Here is a 22,057-nt window from a genome sequence, read left to right as displayed (position 1 = left end):
CACACAGACTGTGACCCAAGGCCAGGATTGAACCTGGGTCCCTGGCGCTGTGAGGCAGCAGTGCTACCCACTGTGCCACCGTGCCGTCCAGCCTTCACTATAGAGGAAACAGGTAACATCCCATGAACAGCTACAAACCAGGAAATGGATCAGAGGGAGGAACTCAGGAAAATTACAGTCACCGGAGAAAAGTGGTACTGAGTAACTTGTTGGAGCTGTGGGCGGACAAGAGCCTGGGCCCTGATGGACTTCATCCTAGGGTCTTAGAAGAAATGTCTAGTGAGATGATTGACGCATTGGTTTTAACATCCCAATACGCCCTAGATTCGGGAGCCATCCCATTAGATTGGAAGATGTCAAATTACATGGATGAAGGGATTGAAGGGACGACACAAAGATAGGTAGGAAAGTAGGTTGTAAAACGGACATAAGGAGGCCACAAAGAGATATAGATAGGCTAAGTGAGTGGGCAAAGATATGGCAAACAGAGATTAATGTGGCAAATCGTGAAATTGCCCATTTTGGCAGGAAGAATAAAAAGGAAGCATATTATCTAAATAGTGAGAGATTGCAGAGGGATCGGGGTGTCCTAGTGCATGAATCACAAAACGTTAGTATGCAAGTAGATTTGGATAGGCTGAGCGAGTGGGCGAGGATCTGGCAGATGGAATATAACGTTAGCAAATGTGAGGTTATCCACTTTGGAAGAAATAATAGTAAATTGGAATATTATTTAAATGGAGAAAAATTACATCGTGCAACTGTGCAGAGGGACCTGGGGGTCCTTGTGCATGAATCGCAAAAACTCAGTCTGTAGGTGCAGCAGGCGATCAAGAAGGCGAATGGAATGTTGGCCTTTATCGCGAGGGGGATAGAATATAAAAGCAGGGAGGTCTTGCTGCAACTGTACAAGGCACTGGTGAGGCCGCAACTGGAGTACTGTGTGCAGTTTTGGTCCCCTTATTTGCGAAAGGATATATTGGCCTTGGAGGGAGTGCAGAGAAGGTTCACCAGGTTGATACCGGAGATGAGGGGTGTAGCTTATGAGGAGAGATTAAACAGATTGGGTCTGTACTCGTTGGAGTTTAGAAGGATGAGGGGTGATCTTATAGAGACATATAGGATAATGAAGGGGCTGGATAGGGTAGAGGTGGAGAGATTCTTTCCACTTAGAAGGGAAACCAGAACTAGAGGGCACAGCCTCAAAATAAGGGGGGGCCGGTTCAGAACAGAGTTGAGGGGGAACTTCTTCTCTCAGAGGGTGGTGAATCTCTGGAATTCTCTGCCCATTGAAGTGGTGGAGGCTTCCTCGTTGAATATGTTTAAATCACGGGTAGATAGTTTTCTGATCAATAAGGGAATTAGGGGATATGGGGAGCAGGCAGGTAAGTGGAACTGATTCGCTTCAGATCAGCCATGATCTTGTTGAATGGCGGGGCAGGCTCGAAGGGCCAGATGGCCTACTCCTGCTCCTATTTCTTATGTTCTTATGTTCTTAAGTACAGCAAGTGATTAGGAAAGCTAATAGAATGTTATCATTTATTGCAAGGGAAATTGAATACAAATGTAGGAAGATTATACTTCCATTGTACAGTGAGACCACATCTGGAGTACTATGCATAATATCGATCACCTTATTTAAGAAAGGATATAAAAGTGTTAGAAGCAGTTCAGAAAAGGTTGACCAGCCTAACATCTGGAATAGGTGGTTTGTCTTATAAGGAAAGGTTGGACAGGCTAGGCTTGGATTCTCTGGAGTTTAGAAGAGTAAAAGGGGTCTTGACAGGGTGGATGTGGAGAGGATGTTTCCACTTGTGGGAGAATCTAGAACTGGGGGGGTTACTGTTTAAAAATAAGAGGTCGCCCATTTAAGACAGCGATGGAGGTGAAATATTTTCACTCAGAGGGTTATGAGTCTTTTGAACTTTTTTTTGGAAAAGGCAGTGTAAGAAATCTCACAACACCAGGTTAAAGTCCAACAGGTTCATCTGGAATCACGAGCTTTTGGAGCACTGCTCCTTCCTCATGATGAAGGGGCAGTGCTCCAAAAGCTCGTGATTCCAAATAAAGCTGTCGGACTTTAACCCGGTGTTGTGAAACTTTTTACTGTGCCCGCCCCAGTCCAATGCCGGCATCTCCACATCTTGGAAAGGCAGTGGAAGCAGAGCCATTGAGTATTTTTAAGGCAGAGGTGAATAGATTCTTGGTAAGCAAGGGGATGATAGGTTATCGGGGGGTGATGTTCTCATTAAATGGTGGAACAGATTCGAGGGGCTGAATGGCCCGCTCCTGCTCCTTGTTCATATGTACGCATGGCTCAGTGAGGATTCTTCAATCTGACTCGTTAAAGATGCTTGCCGGTTACTGCCCTGTCCACAGATCCCCTGTGGAGGGCATCACTCTGAATCACATGCCTGATGGCTGGAACTCTCCACTCTAAAGCTGGTCTAAGTTTCGTGGGCATGTTAGTAAGGTGAACATTTCCTTTAGCACTGACCGCAAAATCTGGGATAATGTTAATGGAACCGTGAGATAACTCAAACCATTCAAACAGTGGTAAGTGCTGCTGCCTCACAGCGCCGGATTCGATTCACAGCTTGGGTCGCTGTCAGTGTGGAGTCTGCACGTTCTCCCCATGTCTGCATGGGTTTCCTCCGGGTGCTGGGGTTTCCTCCCACAGTCCCAAAGACATGCTGGTTACATGCATTGACCGTGCTAAATTCTCCCTCAGTGTACCCGTACAGGAGTGTGGCGACTAGGGGATTTTCACAGTAACTTCATTGCAGTGTTAATGTAAGCCTGCTTGTGGCACTAATAAATAAACTTTAAAACCATTCAGTTTGGACATGGTTATGCAACCAACACTATTTCTATAACTCATTACTTGAAGTTCTGCATCGTCCCTGTGTACAGAGTTCAGAAGCAAGCTAATTATGCCTCTGGGAAATTATTTCAAGGTGTTTTTTGGGCTATATATTGATGTGGTGGGCAGAAAATAACATTTATTGACTTTCTGTCTATATGTAGCCCCGCTTGGTTGGTCTGTGGGGAGAAACATATAACAGGGAAACAATAGGAAGTATAAAAGTTGAAAACCGCTAACCAGGGATAGCAACCCCCTTGAATGAGTGGGAGTTCTGTCGGAGCTGAGGATTGATCTCAAGAAAGAGCTCCAAAAATAGTTGGCAGTCCTATTAAAGGTGTAGATAGGAAACTCTAGTCTTTAGATGAGTCATTTCTGTTCTGTAATTATTTTTTTTTGCTTTTAAAGAATAAAATACTGGATATAAAAGATCAACTTGACAGGGATGCCTATGTGGCATGTAGGTGCAGTAAGAAGTCTAACAACACCAGGTTAAAGTCCAACAGGTTTATTTGGTAGCAAAACCCACTAGCTTTCGGAACAGGCTGTACCTTCGTCAGGTAGGTGGGAGTTCTGATCACAAACAGGGCACAAAGACACAAACTCAATTTACATGAATAATGATTGGAATGTGAGTCTTTACAGCTAATCAAGTCTTAAAGGTAGAGACAATGTGAGTGGAGGGAGCATTAAGCACAGGTTAAAGAGATATGTATTGTCTCCAGACAGGACAGCTCAGCGTAGTCTGCGTTATAGGTTGACCTGAGTGGGTTCGTGATCTGTAGTCCTTTCGGTATCTTGTCTGCTTTCTCGCTGAGCTGTCCTGTCTGGAGACAATACACATCTCTTTAACCTGTGCTTAATGCTCCCTCCACTCACATTGTCTGTACCTTTAAGACTTGATTAGCTGTAAAGACTCACATTCCAATCATTATTCATGTAAATTGAGTTTGTGTCTTTGTGCCCTGTTTGTGATCAGAACTCCCACCCACCTGACGAAGGAACAGCCTGTTCCGAAAGCTAGTGGCTTTTGCTACCAAATAAACCTGTTGGACTTTAACCTGGTGTTGTTAGACTTCTTACTGTGTTTACCCCAGTCCAACGCCGGCATCTCCACATCATGATTACCATTGACACCGCAAACCGCCGGCTCCAAGTGGAGAGGATCTGCAAGAAGATCGTGCATATCAACACAGACATCAAGTTTCTACAAAGATGCAAGAAAGCAGACAAGATACCGAAAGGACTACAGATCACAAACCCACTCAGGTCAATCTATAACACAGACTATGCTGAGCTGTCCTGTCTGGAGACAATACACATCTCTTTACCCTGTGTTTAATGCTCCCTCCACTCACATTGTCTGTACCTTTAAGACTTGATTAGCTGTAAAGACTCACATTCCAATCATTATTCATGTAAATTGGGTTTGTGTCTTTGTATCCTGTTTGTGATCAGAACTCCCACCCATCTGACGAAGGAACAGCCTGTTCCGAAAGCTAGTGGCTTTTGCTACCAAATAAACCTGCTGGACTTTAACCTGGTGTTGTTGGACTTACTGTGTTTACCCCAGTCCAACGCCGGCATCTCCACATCATGTAGGTGACACAGTGGTTAGCACTGCTGCCTCAACGCCAGGGAGGGACCCGGGTTCAATTCCGGCCTCGGGTCACTGTCTGTGTGGAGTTTGTACATTCTCTCCGTGTCTGCGTGGGTTTCCTCCAGGTGCTCTGGTTTCCTCCCACAGTTAAAAGATGTGCAGGTTAGGTAGATTGGCTATGCTAAATTGACCCTAGTGTCAGGGGGATTAGCAGGGTAAAGATTTGGGGTTATGGGAATAGGGCCTTGGTTGAGATTGTGGTCAGTGCAGATTCGATGGGCTGAATGGCCTCCTTCTGCACTGTAGGGATTGTATGATTCTATCCCTGTTCAGTGCCTGTCAATAATAAGTGAAACTTTTATAAGACCGGAAATTGGGCGCAAAACACCTCCTACTAATTGCACGTTTTTAGCAATTCTATCCACTATTGTACCCTTAATCCCAAATAGCCTCTTTATATGGGATCGGTGTTTTAAAAAAGTACTTTCAAACGAGATATAATTAATACTTAAGGGTTTCAAGAAAGATTATTCCATGATATCATGGAACATAATTACCATCGAACCTGATTTCAATTGGGTTCTTAAAAATGATAGAATGGGCTTTATTTTCGATTGCATAGAGGCGGAGTGTACATTCTATAGAGGGAGCAGCGAGAACCAGTTAAAGAAAAACTGTAGGGGGAGGGTCTGGAAGCCACAGTGACAATGCAGCTTTAAGGCTGGTTTCGGTGTGAATCACACACACACAAGCAGGCAGGTGGAGTCTGTGACTCCCCCTCACCAACCACTCTGATTGAGAACATGACTTTAGAGAGGGAATCATTTAAAGATAGGGGAAAATAACAGACACAATGCGATGATTTAATTCTATTAGTGTGTGTGTGTGTTTTTTTCTGGGGTTTGGGAAAGATGGCGTGTTGTGTTTGGGGGGGGGGCAGGTGTGATTACCTGGAGTCATGAAAGGGGGAGGAGGATGAGGAGGAGCTGATTAGTGTTCCGGGGAGAGCCTTCATTGCCCTGTGTGTGTGCTGTCAGTTGCAGGGACGGTGTATATGAGCCCAGCCTAGTGTGTGTGACCGGCTGAAACTCACTCAATTTCTCTTGACTCCTGTGTGTTTGGATCCCCTCTTACTGGGAAGAAATCTCTTTTTTAAAATATGATATATTAACAGAATTGGAACTAAGAACAGCCTCTATTTTAACCCTGTACAAATGGTTTTGTTTTCGCCTCCACTCCAATCCATTGGAAAATCAGAAGGAATTTGTTGATTTTTTTGGTGTTTTTTTTAGAGAATCATAGATAAATATATTTTTATAAAGTATAAACTCGATGGCTCTAGAGGAGCAGCAGCCAGCCCCCGAGGGCAAGTCTCCGGAGACCCGCTGCCGGGATTTTGACGGGACGGTGTTGCCCCTCTCGGGGGGTTTGGGTAACTCCCAGAAGAAGCTCATCCTGCTGACCTGGATCCCCGCCGTCCTGATCGGCCTGAGCCGCAGCTCCGACTGCTTCTTCACCGCCGAGCCGCAGGTGCTGTGCCGGGGGGGCGGCGGCGGCGGCACCACCAACAGCAGCAGCAGCCGCCTCCTGATGGCCCATGTCCATGTCGCTCAGGCCCAGGTAGGAGCCAACCTCAGCCGCCCGCGGGACTCCGGCAGCGGCGGCAGCAGCAGCGGCCACTTGGCTGATCCCAGCAACAGCAGCCAGCGTGAGTGCCAATGCAAGGAGCGCGACTACAAGATCCACGCTGCCCTCACCCAGAACATAGTCACCAAGGTAAGAACATCACCCACCTGAACAAATAGGTGGGGGGATTATATCCCACCACCTTCTGCATTGTAGGGATTCCATGAAATATTTTATTTATTAGTGTCACAAACAGGCTTGCATTAACACTGCAATGAAATTACTGTGGCAGTAGGGTGGTTAGATTTGACTTATTGCCACATGTATACAATGAAAAGTATCATTTCTTGCGTGCTATACAGACAGCATACCGTTCATAGAGAAGGAAACGAGAGAGTGCAAAATGTCAAAGTTTATTAGTCACAAGTAAGGCTTAACACTGCAATAAAGTTACTGTGAAATTCTCCTAGTGTTAAAGTCATAACTAGGGTGTAGAGAAAGATTAATTTAATGTAAGGCGCCTCACAGCACCAGGAACCCGTGTTTAATTCCTGGCTTGGGTGACTGGAATTTGCGCATTCTCACCATGTCTGCGTGGGTTTCCTCCAGGTGCTCCGGTTTCCTCCCACAGTCCAAAAGATGTGCCGGTTAGGTGGATTGGCTATGGTAAATTGCCCCTTGGTGTCGGGGGACTAGTAGGATAGATACATGGGGCTATGGGGATTGGGGCTGGGTGGGATTGTTGTCGGTGCAGACTCGATGGGCCGAATGGCGGCGGCCTGCACTATAGGGATCTATTCTATGAAAGTCCTCTCGTCGCCACACTCCAGTGCCTGTTTGGGTACACAGAATTTAGCATGGCCAATGCACCTAACCAGCACATCTTTCGGATTGTGGGAGGAAACTGGAGCATCTGCGCAGATGGTGACCCAAGCCAGGAATCAAACCCAGGCTGTGAGGCAGCAGTGTTAACCATTATACCTGATAAATGTGGGGGATTTTCTTTACTTTTAAGTTACTTTATTAGTTTGAAAATGTCTAGAGAAAATAACATTTCAAAGTGGCAACAGTGCAATAATATTCCACTTCTTCTACATGTCACACTCTAGAGCTGCTTCCATACATGTCGAAACGGTCATAACAAATGGTTTAAAGGTATTTTAAGTTGTCTGGGGAGCAACATTCTTCTGGCTGTAGGCAATTTTTGCATAGTGTTCAGTTTGCCCTTTCCTGTTTCTCCTCCCATTTTCACTGTGGGATTGAAAAAACAATCCATCCAAAGCAATGTTCTTAACAACAGAGGCATGGACACTTAAATGCACTTCCAAATCCTGTGGGATAATTTTAAAGCAGTTTCAGACAGGGACAGCCACAGGTCTATTCAATGCAAGTGAAAGGTATAAGTTTAAGTTGGTATTTGATTTTTTAAAAAATAATCATCATCTTCTGCCCCTCTTTCTCCCACCCACCAATTTTCTTATTTGCTGTTGCAGGAGCTGTGTTATATTGAGATGCAGTGCCACAGGTGGTGGAATCTATATTACTTTTAACAAGTATTCAATTCCCCCACTCATAGACTGGATATTGAGGGGTAGGTGTGATAGGCCGGTTATCCCCGGGGTATTCATGTTTTTGGCCACACAATAATGAACACGACCGAAGGGCGTTCAGATATTTGGTGTGCAGAGATTATCTTCAGCCAGGCTTTCCAGGTACAATTGCAGCGACTACAAAATAGCATTCCAGGCAGTTCACTGGAACCTTTTCTACCTTTGATAAAGAGCTGGCTGTCTTAACAGCTTTTGACTAAATATTGTTGGAATAATGAACTACGTCTCTCGTTGTTGCTGGGACTTTATAATTTTCTTTTTCAGACAATTTTTCTCGCCACCTGTTCCAACAACCAATGGGCACTGCAAGATGTGAACTGATCAAAAAAATCCTGATTTAGGCTTTATGCTGAGCTTCACCTTGTGCTGGTGTCTGTCCTGGTTACACTGGGGCCCAGTGTTGCCCTTATTAGTCCAGTTCTGGTGGATTTGCTGGGGGAGGTACCAGGCCCATTATCCATGCATTGATGTTGGGCCTTGTCTACAAGTTCTTTGTCGCAGGGCCCTTTAAGGCTAAACCGGAACTTGACCTCCTCGACGTCCACCTCCAGCAGGTGTAAGCAGATACCGATCAAGAACAGAAATGCTGATTTGCATCTTATCAATCAGGGCACTGAGGTGAATTAGAATAGTCATACAAACTCAACATGACTGACTGAACATGAAATTTTACCTCCCTGGATTGACTATTCACTGGGGAAACAGCACCATCTCTGAGTGTGTTTGCATAGAGGACTACTGTTTATCCTTCTCCCTCCATTTTGAGTAGTGCAGGGTTGGCAGTATAACTTGATTCTACTCTCAAAGCTATTGCAGCTCTGTAATGATACTTACTGTATAACAGCTTCGAAGGGCCCAACTGCCGGGAAATAATCCACATTGTGGCTATCCTATTGGATAAGCACGGCATTTCCCATATTCACATCGTCAGTTTTGGGGAGAGGAAAGAAACTGGAAAAGAGAAGGCAACTTGGTGGCCCTGACCTCCTATTACCTAGGGTCACCCAAAGGACAATGTATAGATCACAATACATTAGTCATCAAGCGTGGAGAAGAAACTGTCCAAATTTAAAAATGTTTCTCTTGGCTGTTTCCTCAAATCGGTGGGTTTAGGTAAAGTACTTCTCTTTCCTAGCTCAGGGATTTTAGGAAGTTTTTTTTAAAGAAAATGTTCTTGGTTATACATGACAGCAATAAGGTAGTATTTATTACCCATCCTCAGTTACCTAGAGCACGTTTGAGTAAACCACATGTTCTGTGACTGGAGTCACATATAAGCCAGGGTGGGTGATGGGTTAGTTTCCCTAAAGGACACGGTGGCACAGTGGTTAGCACTGCTGCCTCTCAGCGCCAGGGACCCAGGTTCAATTCCAGCCTCAGGTGACTGTCTGTGTGGAGTTTGCACATTCTCCCTGTTTTGAGAGAACTAGAATACAAAAGCAGGGACGTTTTGCTGAGGCTTTAAGGCTCTGGCAAGACCACATTTAGAATATTGCAAGAAATTTTGGGCCTGCACCTAAGGAAGGATGCGCTGGCCTTGGAGAGGGTCCAGAGGAGGTTCACGAAAATGATTCTGGAAATGAAAAGCTTAATGTATGAGGAGCATTTGACAACTCTGGTACCCAATGGAGTTTAGGGTGAAAGGGGATCTCATTGCAATTTAAAGAATGTTGAAAGGCCTGGGTAGAGTGGACATGGGGAAGATGTTTCCATAAGTAGGAGAGACTAGGATCCAAGGGCACAGTCTCAGAATAAAGGAACGACCCTTTAGAACTGAGATGAGGAGAAATTTCTTCAGCTATAGGGTGGTGAATCTATGGAACTCATTGTCACCGAAGACTGTGAAGGCCAGGTCATTGAGTGTATTTAAGACGGAGATAGGGTCTTGAATGGTAAGGGGATCAAAGGTTATGGGCAAAAGATGGGAGAATGGGGTTGAGAAATTTCAGCCATGATCGAATGGCAGAGCAGATTCGATGGGTGGAATGGCCTAATTCTGCTCCTGTATCTTATAGTCTTGTATTGGGAAAGAAAGCCGGTTGTTCTGAATAGATTCCCATGAATCGTTCATCTATTCCCATGAATCGTTTTGCTCCAAGTCAGTGACGTCGGGTTAAAACTGGTGCAGCGAACAAGGGACGGTTCTTGTTTTAGCTGGGACGTTTCAGGCTACCTGCAAAGGAGCAGTGCTCCTCCTGGTTAGGTATTCTGCATCCTGGGTTGTGCAGCCCAAGGCCACCAGCTGCCCTATCGAGCAGTAAGCCTAAACCGAGGAGTATGCTTAATATGTTGCTTCCCCTCAAAGGTTACATTCTAGGATCTGAATGTTATGGAGTGAAAGCTACTATATTATTTATTAATCCTCTCAAATAATACTTTCCAATTCAATGCATGTTCGTGAAAGACAGGAGCGGCACAGTGGTTAGCACAGCTGCCTCATAGCACCAGGGACCCAGGTTCGATTCCTGGCTTGGGTCACTGTGTGGAGTCTGCACATTCTCCCCGTGTCTGCGTGGGTTTCTTTCGGGTGCTCTGGTTCCTCTCTCAGTCCAAAAGACATGCTGGGTAGGTGCATTGGCCATGCTAAATTCTCCCTCAGTGTATCCGAACAGGCGCCGGAGTGTGGCGACTAGGGGATTTTCACAGTACTTTCATTGCAGTGTTAATGTAAGCCTGACTAAAACTTTAAAAAATGTAGGAAGTGCCTGCAAATGATTAATTTACTCTTTTCAAAGTTTAGCCTCCCCCCCCCCCCCCCCCCCCCACCCCAATGGAAGCAGCAAGTCCAATAATCTGCTGTTTGGTGGAAACCCCCTCTTTGTGAGAATAATGTAACATAAGCTTTTGTTATGGAGTTTCTTTCTTCTTGCATGCTCAGAATGAGAATGAGCTGCAGCAGACTGGGCCCTGTTGTTTTTACTTGCCTCTTGACAGTTCTTTTTTTCTCATGACAGTAGGGTTACTCATAGCAATGTTGTTACTTCCTGGTACGCAGACTAATATTTTCCTTCAAAATAAAATACAACATTAAAGACTAATTGCAGCAGCTGATTAAAAGTACAGTGTTCCAGTTCACAGCGGAGCTATCAATGTTGTTGATTTGTGTCGCTGCAGTCTTTAAATTGCATTTTGAACAGGCAGTCCTAGAGGAAGCAAGTCTTAGACTGCACTCCCTTTTCAGTTTCTTAAAGTCTTGTTACGGTTTTGTTTGTGCCTCAGCCCCACACTCCTGATCTTCGAGCACTCGGTGTGAAAGGGGAGGTGGGGAAAGAGGAGGACCTCCATGAATCTGGGCCTGGCTAAACTTGCCATTAACAAGTCCAGGCGATCGGGGGGAAGGGGGGGTCATCTGACCTGACTTTTTGCCCCTCTACTGTGGCTACATTTGTGGCCTGGAGAGGGCACGTGATGTCCACGGGCACCATCTAGGTCTTCCATGCCCATTGGGCACCGCAGAAACTGGGAGCCTTATTGACCCCTTTAATCACATTTATGGTTTGAGGTTTGTAAGTTTAATTTGTGATTTGTTTTTAAGGCGGTTTCCCTTTAAGGGGTCGCCCCTTTAACCTCTCAATTTATTTGCTTTAATTGGTTAACTCAGAGTTGGAAGTGAGTCTTAAATTTGACTAATCCCTAGTTTAGAAACATTACACTTCCTCAGAGCCCATCTCTGTTATCTCCTTTTAAAGTTGGAGAAAGAATAGCTGCCATTTTAACGTGAGTTCACTGCTATATTCCATCCCTAATTGCCCTTGAAGGTGGTGGTGAGCTGCCTTCTTGAAGCTTGATCTGTGTGGAGTTGGTACATTCTCAAATGTCTACGTGGGTTTCCTCCAGTGTTCTGATTTCCTCCCACAGTCCAAAGATGTGCGGGTTAGGTTGATTGGCCATGGGAAATTGCCCATAGTGTCCCAGGATGTGTGGATTAGTGGGGTAAATGTGTGGGATTGTGGGGGAATAGGGCCTGGGTGAGATTGTTGTTGGTGCAGAGTTAATGGGCCGAATTGCCGCCTCCTGTGCTGTAAGGATTCTACGATATAAACCTTTAAGTTGAAATGTCCTTTTTCTGTCAATAGTTTGATTTTAAAAATGACAAATTCCTGGAAATACGCCCCTTTTCGAAAATGTGACAATTCTGCTAACCGAGTGAACTCAGTTTTATATTTCTGAGCGAATGATTGAACGACAAGTCATCTTATTGCCCAAAGCAAAATAGTTCACTTTTCCATCTAGAATTTCTAAAATAGAAAGCTATGTTTTAACAGTTGTGAGCGTGGGCTTGCTGTCAGTAATGTGTGGGCTGAGTTCAAAGGGTCCCATGGAATTTTCTAGATCTTGAAGCTGGGATGTTGCATTTTTGGACAAGAGAATTAAAGACATCTGAAAGGGGAAACGTGTACCAGGCAGTGAGGAAAGGGCTGAAGTTTGGGGGCTATTCGGATAGCCCTTTCAAAGGACTGACACAGGCACAACGGGTCAAGTAACCACCTTTTGTGGCTCTGTGATATTCTATGGCAATACACAATGCAGTCGTGCATGGAGTCTGGGTGCTACTGTCAGAACTAAAGCTTAGCCAGGGCAACTGTACATAGTGGATTAAAAAAAAAATGTGCTGAAACTACAAAGCAGGCCTCTCAGCATCTGTAACGAGAAACAATGAGTTTATGTTCTGGGTTGAAACCTTTTTGTCAGGACCACAGTGAAATATGTCATGGGTTTGCCTTCATGTTGTATTCCCTTGAAGTAAAGCAAATTGAAAGGGAGATTCTAATGTATGGGCTGGCTCCTCGATTAATCTGTTTATGGTTCGATGTACAGATAGAATAGAATAGTCTGTTTCCCAACCCATATCTTGCGTTTCAATTAAGATTTTCTGATCACTAAAGTGACTCTGACTTAATTGGTTTCTGTACAAAGATTTTCCCAAAGATTTATGCCTTCAATCTTCTGATCTGATCCCTGGAGTGGGAGGGCAGCTTCTATTTTAGCTCCAGCTATCCAGAAAGTCTTATGAAATCAAGATAGAAATGTTCTAATCTAAGGAAATGGAGTGGTTCGTTTGTACGCAGCGAGGTCGGGGGAAATTACAGGTACCACCTGAATGGCTGCAAATTGGGAGTGTGGAATGTGTGGCGGGACCTGGGTGGCCTTGTGCACCAGTTGCTGAAGGTAAGCATGCAGGGGCAGCAGGCGGTAAAGAAGGCAAATGGCATGTTGACCTTCATTGCAAGAGGTTTCAAGTACAGGAGCAGGGATGTGTGGTTGCAATTATACAGGGCCTTGGTGAGGCCACACCTAGAGTATTGTGTGCAGTTTTGGTCTCCTTTTCTGAGGAAGGATGTTCTTGCTCTCGAGGGAGTGCAGCGAAGGTTTACCAGGCTGATTCCGGAGATGGCGGGACTGATGTACGAGGAGAGATTGGCTAGGTTAGGATCGTTTTCGCTGGAGTTCAGACGGATGAGGGGGGGGATCTTATAGAGACCTATAAAATTCTAACAGGACTAGACAGGGTAGTTGCAGGAAGGATATTCCTGATGGTAGGTGTGTCGAGAACCAGGGGGTCACAGTCTGTGGATTTGGGGTAGACCATTTAGAATGAAGATGAGGAGACATTTTTTCACCCAAAGAGTGGTGAGCCTGTGGAATTCATTACCACAGGAAGCAGTTGATGCCAAAATATTGAATGTATTCAAGAGGCGGCTGGATATAGCACTTGGGGTGAATGGGATCAAAGGTTATGGGGAGAAAGCAGGATTAGGCTATTGAGTTGGATGATCAGCCATGATCACGAAGAATGGTGGAGCAGGCTCGAAGGGCCAAATGGCCTCTTCCTGCTCCTATCTTCTATGTTTCTATGTATCAGGCCCTGTATCTGGGAAGCTCGGGACTGGGTTTGTGCTGGATTTGAGTGTATTATGGATTGTGGGTCCTTTGCCTAGCATGCACTTATCACTACCCAGAATGTAAACTGGTTTCAGGTCCTTCCAGAATCTGGGATGCCGGATGGGGGTCTGATACCTGTACTAGAACCCAATATTAAGGAGGTTATAACAGGATACTGTCAAAATCATCATGGGTTCAGGCAGAGTCAGCATGGTTCTGTGAAAGGGAAATTTTCTGAGGTGGTAATGAACAATGTAGATAAAGGGGAGGCTGTAGATGTGGTGTACGTGTAGGGCGTTTGAAAAGTGTGTTGCATCAAAGGTTATTTCACAAGATGGGATCACCTCGTGGGGGGGGGGGGGGGTAGCATATTAGCATTGATTGGACTAACGAAGCAGAATATGATCGGTAGGAAAGTAAGTTGTCAGGAGTGAGTAGTGTCTGCAAAAGGATATAGATAGATGAAGTAACTGGGCAAAAAATTGATGGATGGAGAACAGTGAGAAAATGTAAATTTGTTCATATTGGCAGGAAAATTGAAAAGCCGTGTACTAGATTGTGCACCAGAGTTCTGCAATGATCTGGATGCCCTGGTAAATGATTCGCAAAACGTTAGTATGCAGATGCAGCAAGTGATTAGGAAGGGACATGGAATGTCGATATTGTAAGGGGAATGGAACATGAAAGCAGGGAAGTTTTACTGCAGCTGTACAGGGCATTGGTTAGACCACATCAGGAACAGTTTTGGTCTCATTTGAAAAATGATATTGTTAGAAATAGTTCAGAGAAGGTTTACTCGACTCATGTCTGGCATGAAGGGCTTATCTTATAAAGGTTGAGCCTATAAACTATTGGAGTTCAGAAGAATGAGGGGTGATCTTATTGAAACATGCAAGGCCCTGAGGGGACTTAATAGGGTAAATACTGGGAGGTTGTTCCCACTTGTGGGGGAGACTTGAGCTCTAGGGGACACAGTTTAAGAATAAGGAGTCTCCCACCTTAACACAAAGGTAAGAAATGTTATTCTCGGGTCGTTAGTCTGTGGAATTCTCCTTCTCCATGAAGGAAACTGAGTCATTTGAATTTATTCAAGGCAGGAGTTAGATTTTTGTCAAAGGGATTATGGGGGGAGTTTGACAGGAAAGTGGAATTGAGACCACAATCCAATCAGCCATGGACTTATCGATTAGTGGAGCAGATTCTTTGGGGCTGAATGGCCTGCTTCTGTTCCTAAGGTCACACAGCAATGTGATCTGGTTTTGTGGTGGGAAAAATCATGATTTGGAGACTTTTCTTTCTAAATGCACCTTCTAATAATGAAGCAACTTCCCAAATTATTTTGGGATAAGAGGGTAGATGTTTCAAATCCTCAGCAGTGGGGAGTTATTGTAAAACTGCAGCTTGCTGCAATCTGCACTCCAATTGGACCATTTCCCTCGTGTAACTTCCCTGTGCTCTTAAGGGAGCTGGTATAACATTGAGCAGTAGTTTCCAGGTTCGATTCCCGGTTGTGTTGATCTTAATTGGCACGCTGCCATCATCCCTGGGCTTTCGTAAGAAAAATGAGTTTCTACGCAGTAACTCCCACTAGACAGGTGTGTGCGTGGGGATGTTGAGTGAAGATCAGATAAGGCTCAGGTGTGATGCTTTTTTTTAATGGCCAAATCTCCTCTGATTGCTCGCTGTTAAAAGGCGTGCATTCAAACATTACAAAAATAAAGCCTCCGCTCTCCACCCCCAAGACAGGCAGGAGAGGCTCAATGGTCGCATACGGAGCACATGCCCCACTGTCATGTAGAAGACTTTGGATGTTGAAGTATCTCCGTATCCAACAACAGAGGGGAAGAGTACGTGCACTCAGAGCAATTGGGAACTCAATTTTAAAATTCATCAGCATTTGTTGCTCCTCCATGGGTGCAATTAAGAGTGAATCACATGTAGGCCAGACCAGTTAAGGATGGCACATTTCCTTCCCTAAAGGACCCTAATGAACCAGATAGGCGGCACGGTACCAATGAACCAAGGCGGCACGGTAGCACAGTGGTTAGCACTGCTGCTTCACAGCTCCAGGGTCCCGGGTTCGATTCCCGGCTCGGGTCACTGTCTGTGTGGAGTTTGCACATTCTCCTTGTGTCTGCGTGGGTTTCCTCCGGGTGCTCCGGTTTCCTCCCACAGTCCAAAGATGTGCGGGTTAGGTTGATTGGCCATGTTAAAATTGCCCCTTAGTGTCCTGAGATGCGTAGGTTAGAGGGATTAGTGGGTAAAATATGTAGGGATGTGGGAGTCTGGTCTGGGTGGGATTGTGGTCGGTGCAGACTCGATGGGCCGAATGGCCTCCTTCTGCACTGTAGGGTTTCTATGATTTCTATGATAGGTTTTTCTGACAATTGGCAATAGTTTCAGGGTCATCAGTAGACTTTTAATTCTTCATTTTTATTGAAATCACCTTTTGCCTTCAGCCGTGGCGGGATTCGAACCCAGGTCCCCAGAGTATTTCACTGGATTACTAATCCAGCGACAATACCACTGCGTCCCAGGTGAGAGTTACAGGAATCCGCAAAGTAAGTACCTTTCATGGCATTCTGGGGGAGCATGTGGCCCCTCTCTCCTCCGTCCCTCCAGCACCAATTTTGTAAACCCGCACCCCCCCCCTCCCCCCAGTCCTTAGCTGTGGTGGATTCCACTCTTCCCTACACCCACAAATCCCTTCCAGTTGTTGGGGACCAATCCCAAGGGTCTCGAGCAGTAGCTCCCTGATGCTAGATTTTGCAGTTTGCTGCCAGGTTAAGGGGGGACGGAATGGAATCGATCTGGATTGTAGAGCTAGAGAACAGTTCAGACACCAGATAGAGGAACCTCAGTGAAGTACATAAACTAGCTTTGATAGATAAAGTCCTGAACATTAATTAAAATTGGATGAGATTGTAGGTGTTAACTTTGGGGAAGGATGTTCTTGCTCTTCAGGGATTGCAGTGAAGTTTACCAGGCTGATTCTGGGGATGGCGGGACTGATGCATGAGGAGAGATTGACTAGGTTAAGATTGTTTTTGCTGGAGTTCAGACGAATGAGGGGGGATCTCATAGAGACTTATAAAATTCTAACAGGACTAGGGAGGATGTTCCAGATGGTGGGGGAGTCAAGAACCAGGGGTCACAGTCTGTGGATTCGGGGTAGACCATTTAGGACGGAGATGAGGAGACATTTCTTCACCCAAAGAGTGGTGAGTCTGTGGAATTCATTCCCACAGAAAGTAGTTGATGCCAAAACATTGAATGTATTCAAAAGGCGGCTGGATATAGCACTTGGGGTGAATGAGATCAAAGGTTATGGGGAGAAAGCAGGATTAGGCTATTGAGTTGGACAATCAGCCATGATTGCGATGAATGGTGGAGCAGGCTTGAAGGGCCAAATGGCCTCCTCCTGCTCCTATCTTCTATGTTTCTTTCTGATATACTTTTTCAGGCCAAAGGTTCGTTGATATCTACAGCAATCTGCCAGCTGGGGTGAGAGAAATCTGGGGAAGTGAAAGATGCAAAGCTATTTTCAAACTTCATGTCAGGAGCTCATTATCATTTTCTTGATCCAACTGTGTCCCAACCCACCCCTCCCGCTGTTGAATGATGTTCACTGGTTACTGGCCAAGGAATATGAGGCCCACATTGCGTGATTTCCTATCCTTTTAATGCAAAAGGGAATTGCCTGCAATTTGCAGACGGGCTCAGCACTGGGAATGTCTGACTGGAATGGACACTAGGCTGAGATACCAGAGGGTTACCTCCACCAACGGAACCATAGCCAAACTAAACAGCCTTTTTAAAAAAAAATCTTTCACGGGGTGTGTGTGTGTGTCACTGGCTAGGCCAGCATTTATTGCCCATGCCTAATTGGCCTTGAGAAGGTGATTTCAAGATCCCTTGTTCCTAACTTGCAGGGAGCATGGTTTGGAGATGGGTTACAATGCTGTAATGAAGAATGAAAGCTTCTATTTATATAACACTTCTCATATCCCAAAGTGCTTATGATCAATAGCTCACTTAGGAAATGTAGTCCCTGCTGTTTTGCTGGAACATCTACTGTAACTCATCTGTACACAGCGGAGTCCCACAGACAGTAAGTGAGCAAGGGACGTGAGGTCAATCCTGTGTCAGGATTAAAGTGTAAATTCAAGCAAATGTCTGAGGGAATAAGTTGGACGAAAAGGCATAGATTTAAGGTCTTGGGCAACATATATGGGGGAGTGGGAGAAATGTGAGGAAGAACCTTTTTTGCTCTGAATGGGAAAGACTTGGAGCTCTCTGCCTCTTGAGGATGGTGGAAGCAGACAGTCAATAGTTTTGAAAGGAAACTGGATGGGCACTTGAGAGGACTGGACTTGCAGGACTATGAGTAGAGCAGGGGAACGGGACTGCGCACATTGCTCTACAGAGTTAGCATGGATGTAATGGGCTGAATGGCCGCCTTCAGTGCTATACTGACTCGATGGGCTTGGGAATATGCTTACCTGCCACTATGGGCTATTCGCAGCAGTCGGAGGCTTGGGCAGCCATTGAGCTGCTTAAGGCCCATTGACTGCTGTATAACCTGTTTTAATGAGGTTGGGTGAAGGAACAATGAGCTAGAAAAGTCTTTTGAATCTTTAGTATCCACTGGTGTGGGCAAAGGGGCACTCTGTTTATCCTCCCTGCTGCCCTGTGCAGTGCTCCCTCAGAGCCTCCCTGCTGCCCTGTGCAGTGCTCCCTCAGAGCCTCCCTGCTGCCCTGTGCAGTGCTCCCTCAGAGCCTCCCTGCTGCCCTGTGCAGTGCTCCCTCAGAGCCTCCCTGCTGCCCTGTGCAGTGCTCCCTCAGAGCCTCCCTGCTGCCCTGTGCAGTGCTCCCTCAGAGCCTCCCTGCTGCCCTGTGCAGTGCTCCCTCAGAGCCTCCCTGCTGCCCTGTGCAGTGCTCCCTCAGAGCCTCCCTGCTGCCCTGTGCAGTGCTCCCTCAGAGCCTCCCTGCTGCCCTGTGCAGTGCTCCCTCAGAGCCTCCCTGCTGCCCTGTGCAGTGCTCCCTCAGTGCCACACTGATGTGTTAGCCTCCTTTGTGCACTCAAGATGCGGAGTGGGGCCTGAACCGATAACCGTCTGATTCGGAGGCGAGTGCTACCACTGGTGTTATCGCTCGGATTATCCAATGCCTGACCCCTTGAAGTTTCCGCTTGGACGTGATGTTGCAGACTTGCTTCTCAGGAGTCTTGAAGAGGGGAAAAGAGGGAGCAGGTTCAAATGTTCATGAAGTGAAATGGAAAGTACATAATCCTGTGTGGGTCAGCCTTTAATTTATCCCTTGATGCTCTGTCCAGTGCTTAGAGCATACGTGGAAGCCAAGGACTGAATCTTTGACTCTCTGGATAGTATTAGTGGAGGAGTTATTTTACCATCTGAATCTCCAGGCTTGTGTAAGAGGACAGTAATCGAACTGTAATACAAGCTTTTAGCTAGTGGTTGATCATGGTAAATGACGAATAAGATGTCCATGAAACAGGCTATTTTAAGTTATTCCAATTATTTTTCAGTGCACTGACTGTACTTGCTACATGCAGCTGGAAAGCACTTTTGCAATTTGCTCTTAAAGTATGATTGACTTTTTAAAAACAAAAAGAAGTTATTTCTGAGAAACTGTCCATCACTGCTGTTGTAAACATAGTTGATTTTCCACCGTCTTCAGTCGTGTAAGTTGGTACTTCACCAACTTGTTCTACTTGTGACCCCTGCACACGGAGCCTGGAGGCTTCATGTTCGAGCAGCTTTTACCCTGCGAGGAAAGTCTGCCACTTGTAGGTACCCAGGCTCCAGCAAACGTCAGTATGGTTTTGGGTGGTGGCACAGTAGTTAGCCTCACAGCGCCAGGGGCCCGGGTTCAATTCCCGGCTTGGGTCACTGTCTGTGCGGAGTTTGCACATTCTCCCCATGTCTGTGTGGGTTTCCTCCGGGTGCGCCGGTTTCCTTCCACAGTCTGAAAGACGTGCTGATTAGATGCATTGGCCATGCTAAATTCTCCCTCAGTGTACCTGAATAGGCGCTGGAGTGTGGTGACTAGGGGATTTTCACAGTAATTTCATTGCAGTGTTAATATAAGCCTACTTGCGACACTAATAAATAAACTTGAAACAAAAACTCTGACCACATGCTGATAGAATCATTTTTTAAATTATTTAGATTAACGTCCTTGTATCCCCTCCTGAGTACATGATGATTTTAATTGAGTTCATTGGCCATGATTCTCTGTGTCTGTTCCCCGTGGGCGAGAACCTGTTGGGCTGCAAAAACGAGCAAGATTTCCAATCGCGCTGTTCCCGCACCCTCCCCGACGACGCGATGAGGTTTACGCCCAGAAAGAGCGAGACCGTGACTTGAATGAATTTCAATGTCATTAGCGAGGTCAAAGTTGAAAGTTAAGACCCTGCCCTTCAGTGTGATGTCACGGGTGCTTTTGAAAAACGGGAGCCAGGTGTCTTGGTCTCAGAGGGAGGAAGGAGGTGAGAACCTGTCCACCTTGTATCAGGGTGTACAAGGGGACAATATCCACTGGCCAGCTGCAGAGGGAGGATGGATCAAGGAGCCTAGGGGGTGAGGCGGGGGTTGGTTCTCCCCCGGGATGGAGGTCGCGGCTGGTATCTGTTGTCCTGACACCTTCAGCCTATCTGCCTAACCTTCACAGTAAGAAGTCTCACAACACCAGGTTAAAGTCCAACAGGTTTATTTGGTAGCACAAGTCACTAGCTTTCGGAGCGCTGCCCCTTCATCAGGTGAGTGGGAGTTCAGTTCACAAACAGGGCATATAAAGGCACAAACTCAATTTACAAAATAATGGTTGGAATGCAAGTCTTTACAGGTAATCAAGTCTTAAAGGTACAGACAATGTGAGTGGAGAGAGGGTTAAGCACAGGTTAAAGAGATGTATATCAAATAAACCTGTTGGACTTTAATCTGGTGTTGTGAGACTTCTCGCTGTGTTTACCCCAGTCCAATGCCGGCATCTCCACATCATAACCTTCACAGCCCAGAGTGCGATGTAAAGGCTTTCTGTTGTCACAGCTGCCCACTGCCCTGAATGATTCTCCTGCCTGGGTGACAAAGGAGTGAGAATGTGTGCACGGTTTACAATTGGTGGCCTGGGGGGTATGGACCTTTGTGGGAGCGGGGCTCGTGAGGTTTGGTGGGGGGAGTGGGAAAGGAGTGATGAGACTGAAGGAGGACAAGCTTAAGGGGCTGGGAGGATGAGACCCTAAAAGAGAAGGCAGGATGGTAATGAGCAGGTTGGGGGATGAAATTGGAAGGACTACAGACATGAGTGCCAGCTGCCAGATAAGGCGTAGGGATGACAGCTGCCGAGGACAAGGGGTGTTGGGAGGGTGTGCAGGTAACGTGATGGAAATTAACCTGACTGTCTCTCGTTCTTCTGAGTTCTGAGCTATCTTGGGGTGGAGCAGGTGATTAAACTAATCAATACGGTAGAGAAGCAAAGACTCCAGCAGTTAAGACAGGCTGCAACTAGGGAGAATCCTGTGCCAGGAGGCCACAGGGCAGGCTCGAGGTTTAATCACTCACCGGGCCAAAGATGGGGTTCAAAGGCATACGCAAAGGAGCACAAGGGTGCACAGGATCTGGGTGTTCTTCATGGAGCTGTTGGACAACAGGTGCCGTCAGAGACTCCACCTCACAATGGAGACAGTGCGGCACCTCTGCCACCTTCTATCAAACCTTGCGGCTTGCAGAGAAGGGCACCCACTCCCTCTCTGAAGATCACGGCAGCCCTGAACTGTTATGCCAGCAGATTGTTTCAGGGCCCAACGGGTGACCTTTGTGGCATCTTGCAGTCATCTGCTCACAAATGCATCCACGAGATGACGGCTGCACTTTATGCCGGGGCCGCTGACTACATTCACTTCAGGACGAGGGGGCTGCGGAATTTGTCTCCATCACTAGTCTGCCGCAGGGGGTCAGCAATGGGACTCGCAGTGAACAGGGATGTGTTCAAACCTTGAGTCTTTGCTTTAGAATTTCCCAAGTAGCTCGCAAGTTCCTTGTTGCTTTCTCCATGGCAACATCTTGCCAATCGGCACCCTCCCCCTGTGGCATAAATTGTTTGAGGTTTGGTTTTCTTGCGTTTCCTGATGAGGGCTGGATGAAAAGCTTCAGCAACATCTCTTTTCGGCAGTGTTTGAGTTCTGTACCACCAAACAATTTGGTATTCAGTGTTGCACCTTGACATAGTTGTCTGAGTAGATCAAGATGTATATCCTGTTGGAATAACGATGCTGGTAGTATCCTTGATGTGGAGATGCCGGCGTTGGACTGGGGTAAACACAGTAAGAAGTTTAACAACACCAGGTTAAAGTCCAACAGGTTTATTTGGTAGCAAAAGCCACACAAGCTTTCGGAGCTCCAAGCCCCTTCTTCAGGTGAAGAAGGGGCTTGGAGCTCCAAAAGCTTGTGTGGC

General features: G+C 46.2%; 1 protein-coding gene across 1 annotated transcript in view; it reads left to right on the top strand.

The window, feature by feature from the left end:
* Positions 1 to 5,479: 5,479 nt before the first annotated feature.
* Positions 5,480 to 22,057, top strand: part of slc22a23b (solute carrier family 22 member 23b) — a 95,535-nt gene continuing 78,957 nt past the window's right edge. The window contains exon 1 of the mRNA XM_078198995.1: positions 5,480 to 6,239. Coding sequence (XP_078055121.1) covers positions 5,796 to 6,239 — 444 coding nt within the window. The 5' untranslated portion in view covers positions 5,480 to 5,795. The remainder of the gene's footprint in view (positions 6,240 to 22,057) is intronic.

The sequence above is a fragment of the Mustelus asterias genome, chromosome 2 (assembly GCF_964213995.1).
Source record: "Mustelus asterias chromosome 2, sMusAst1.hap1.1, whole genome shotgun sequence".
NCBI lineage: Eukaryota > Metazoa > Chordata > Chondrichthyes > Carcharhiniformes > Triakidae > Mustelus > Mustelus asterias.
The sequence above is the reverse complement of the archived record's forward strand: the minus strand, read 5'-3'. Positions and strand labels throughout refer to the sequence as shown.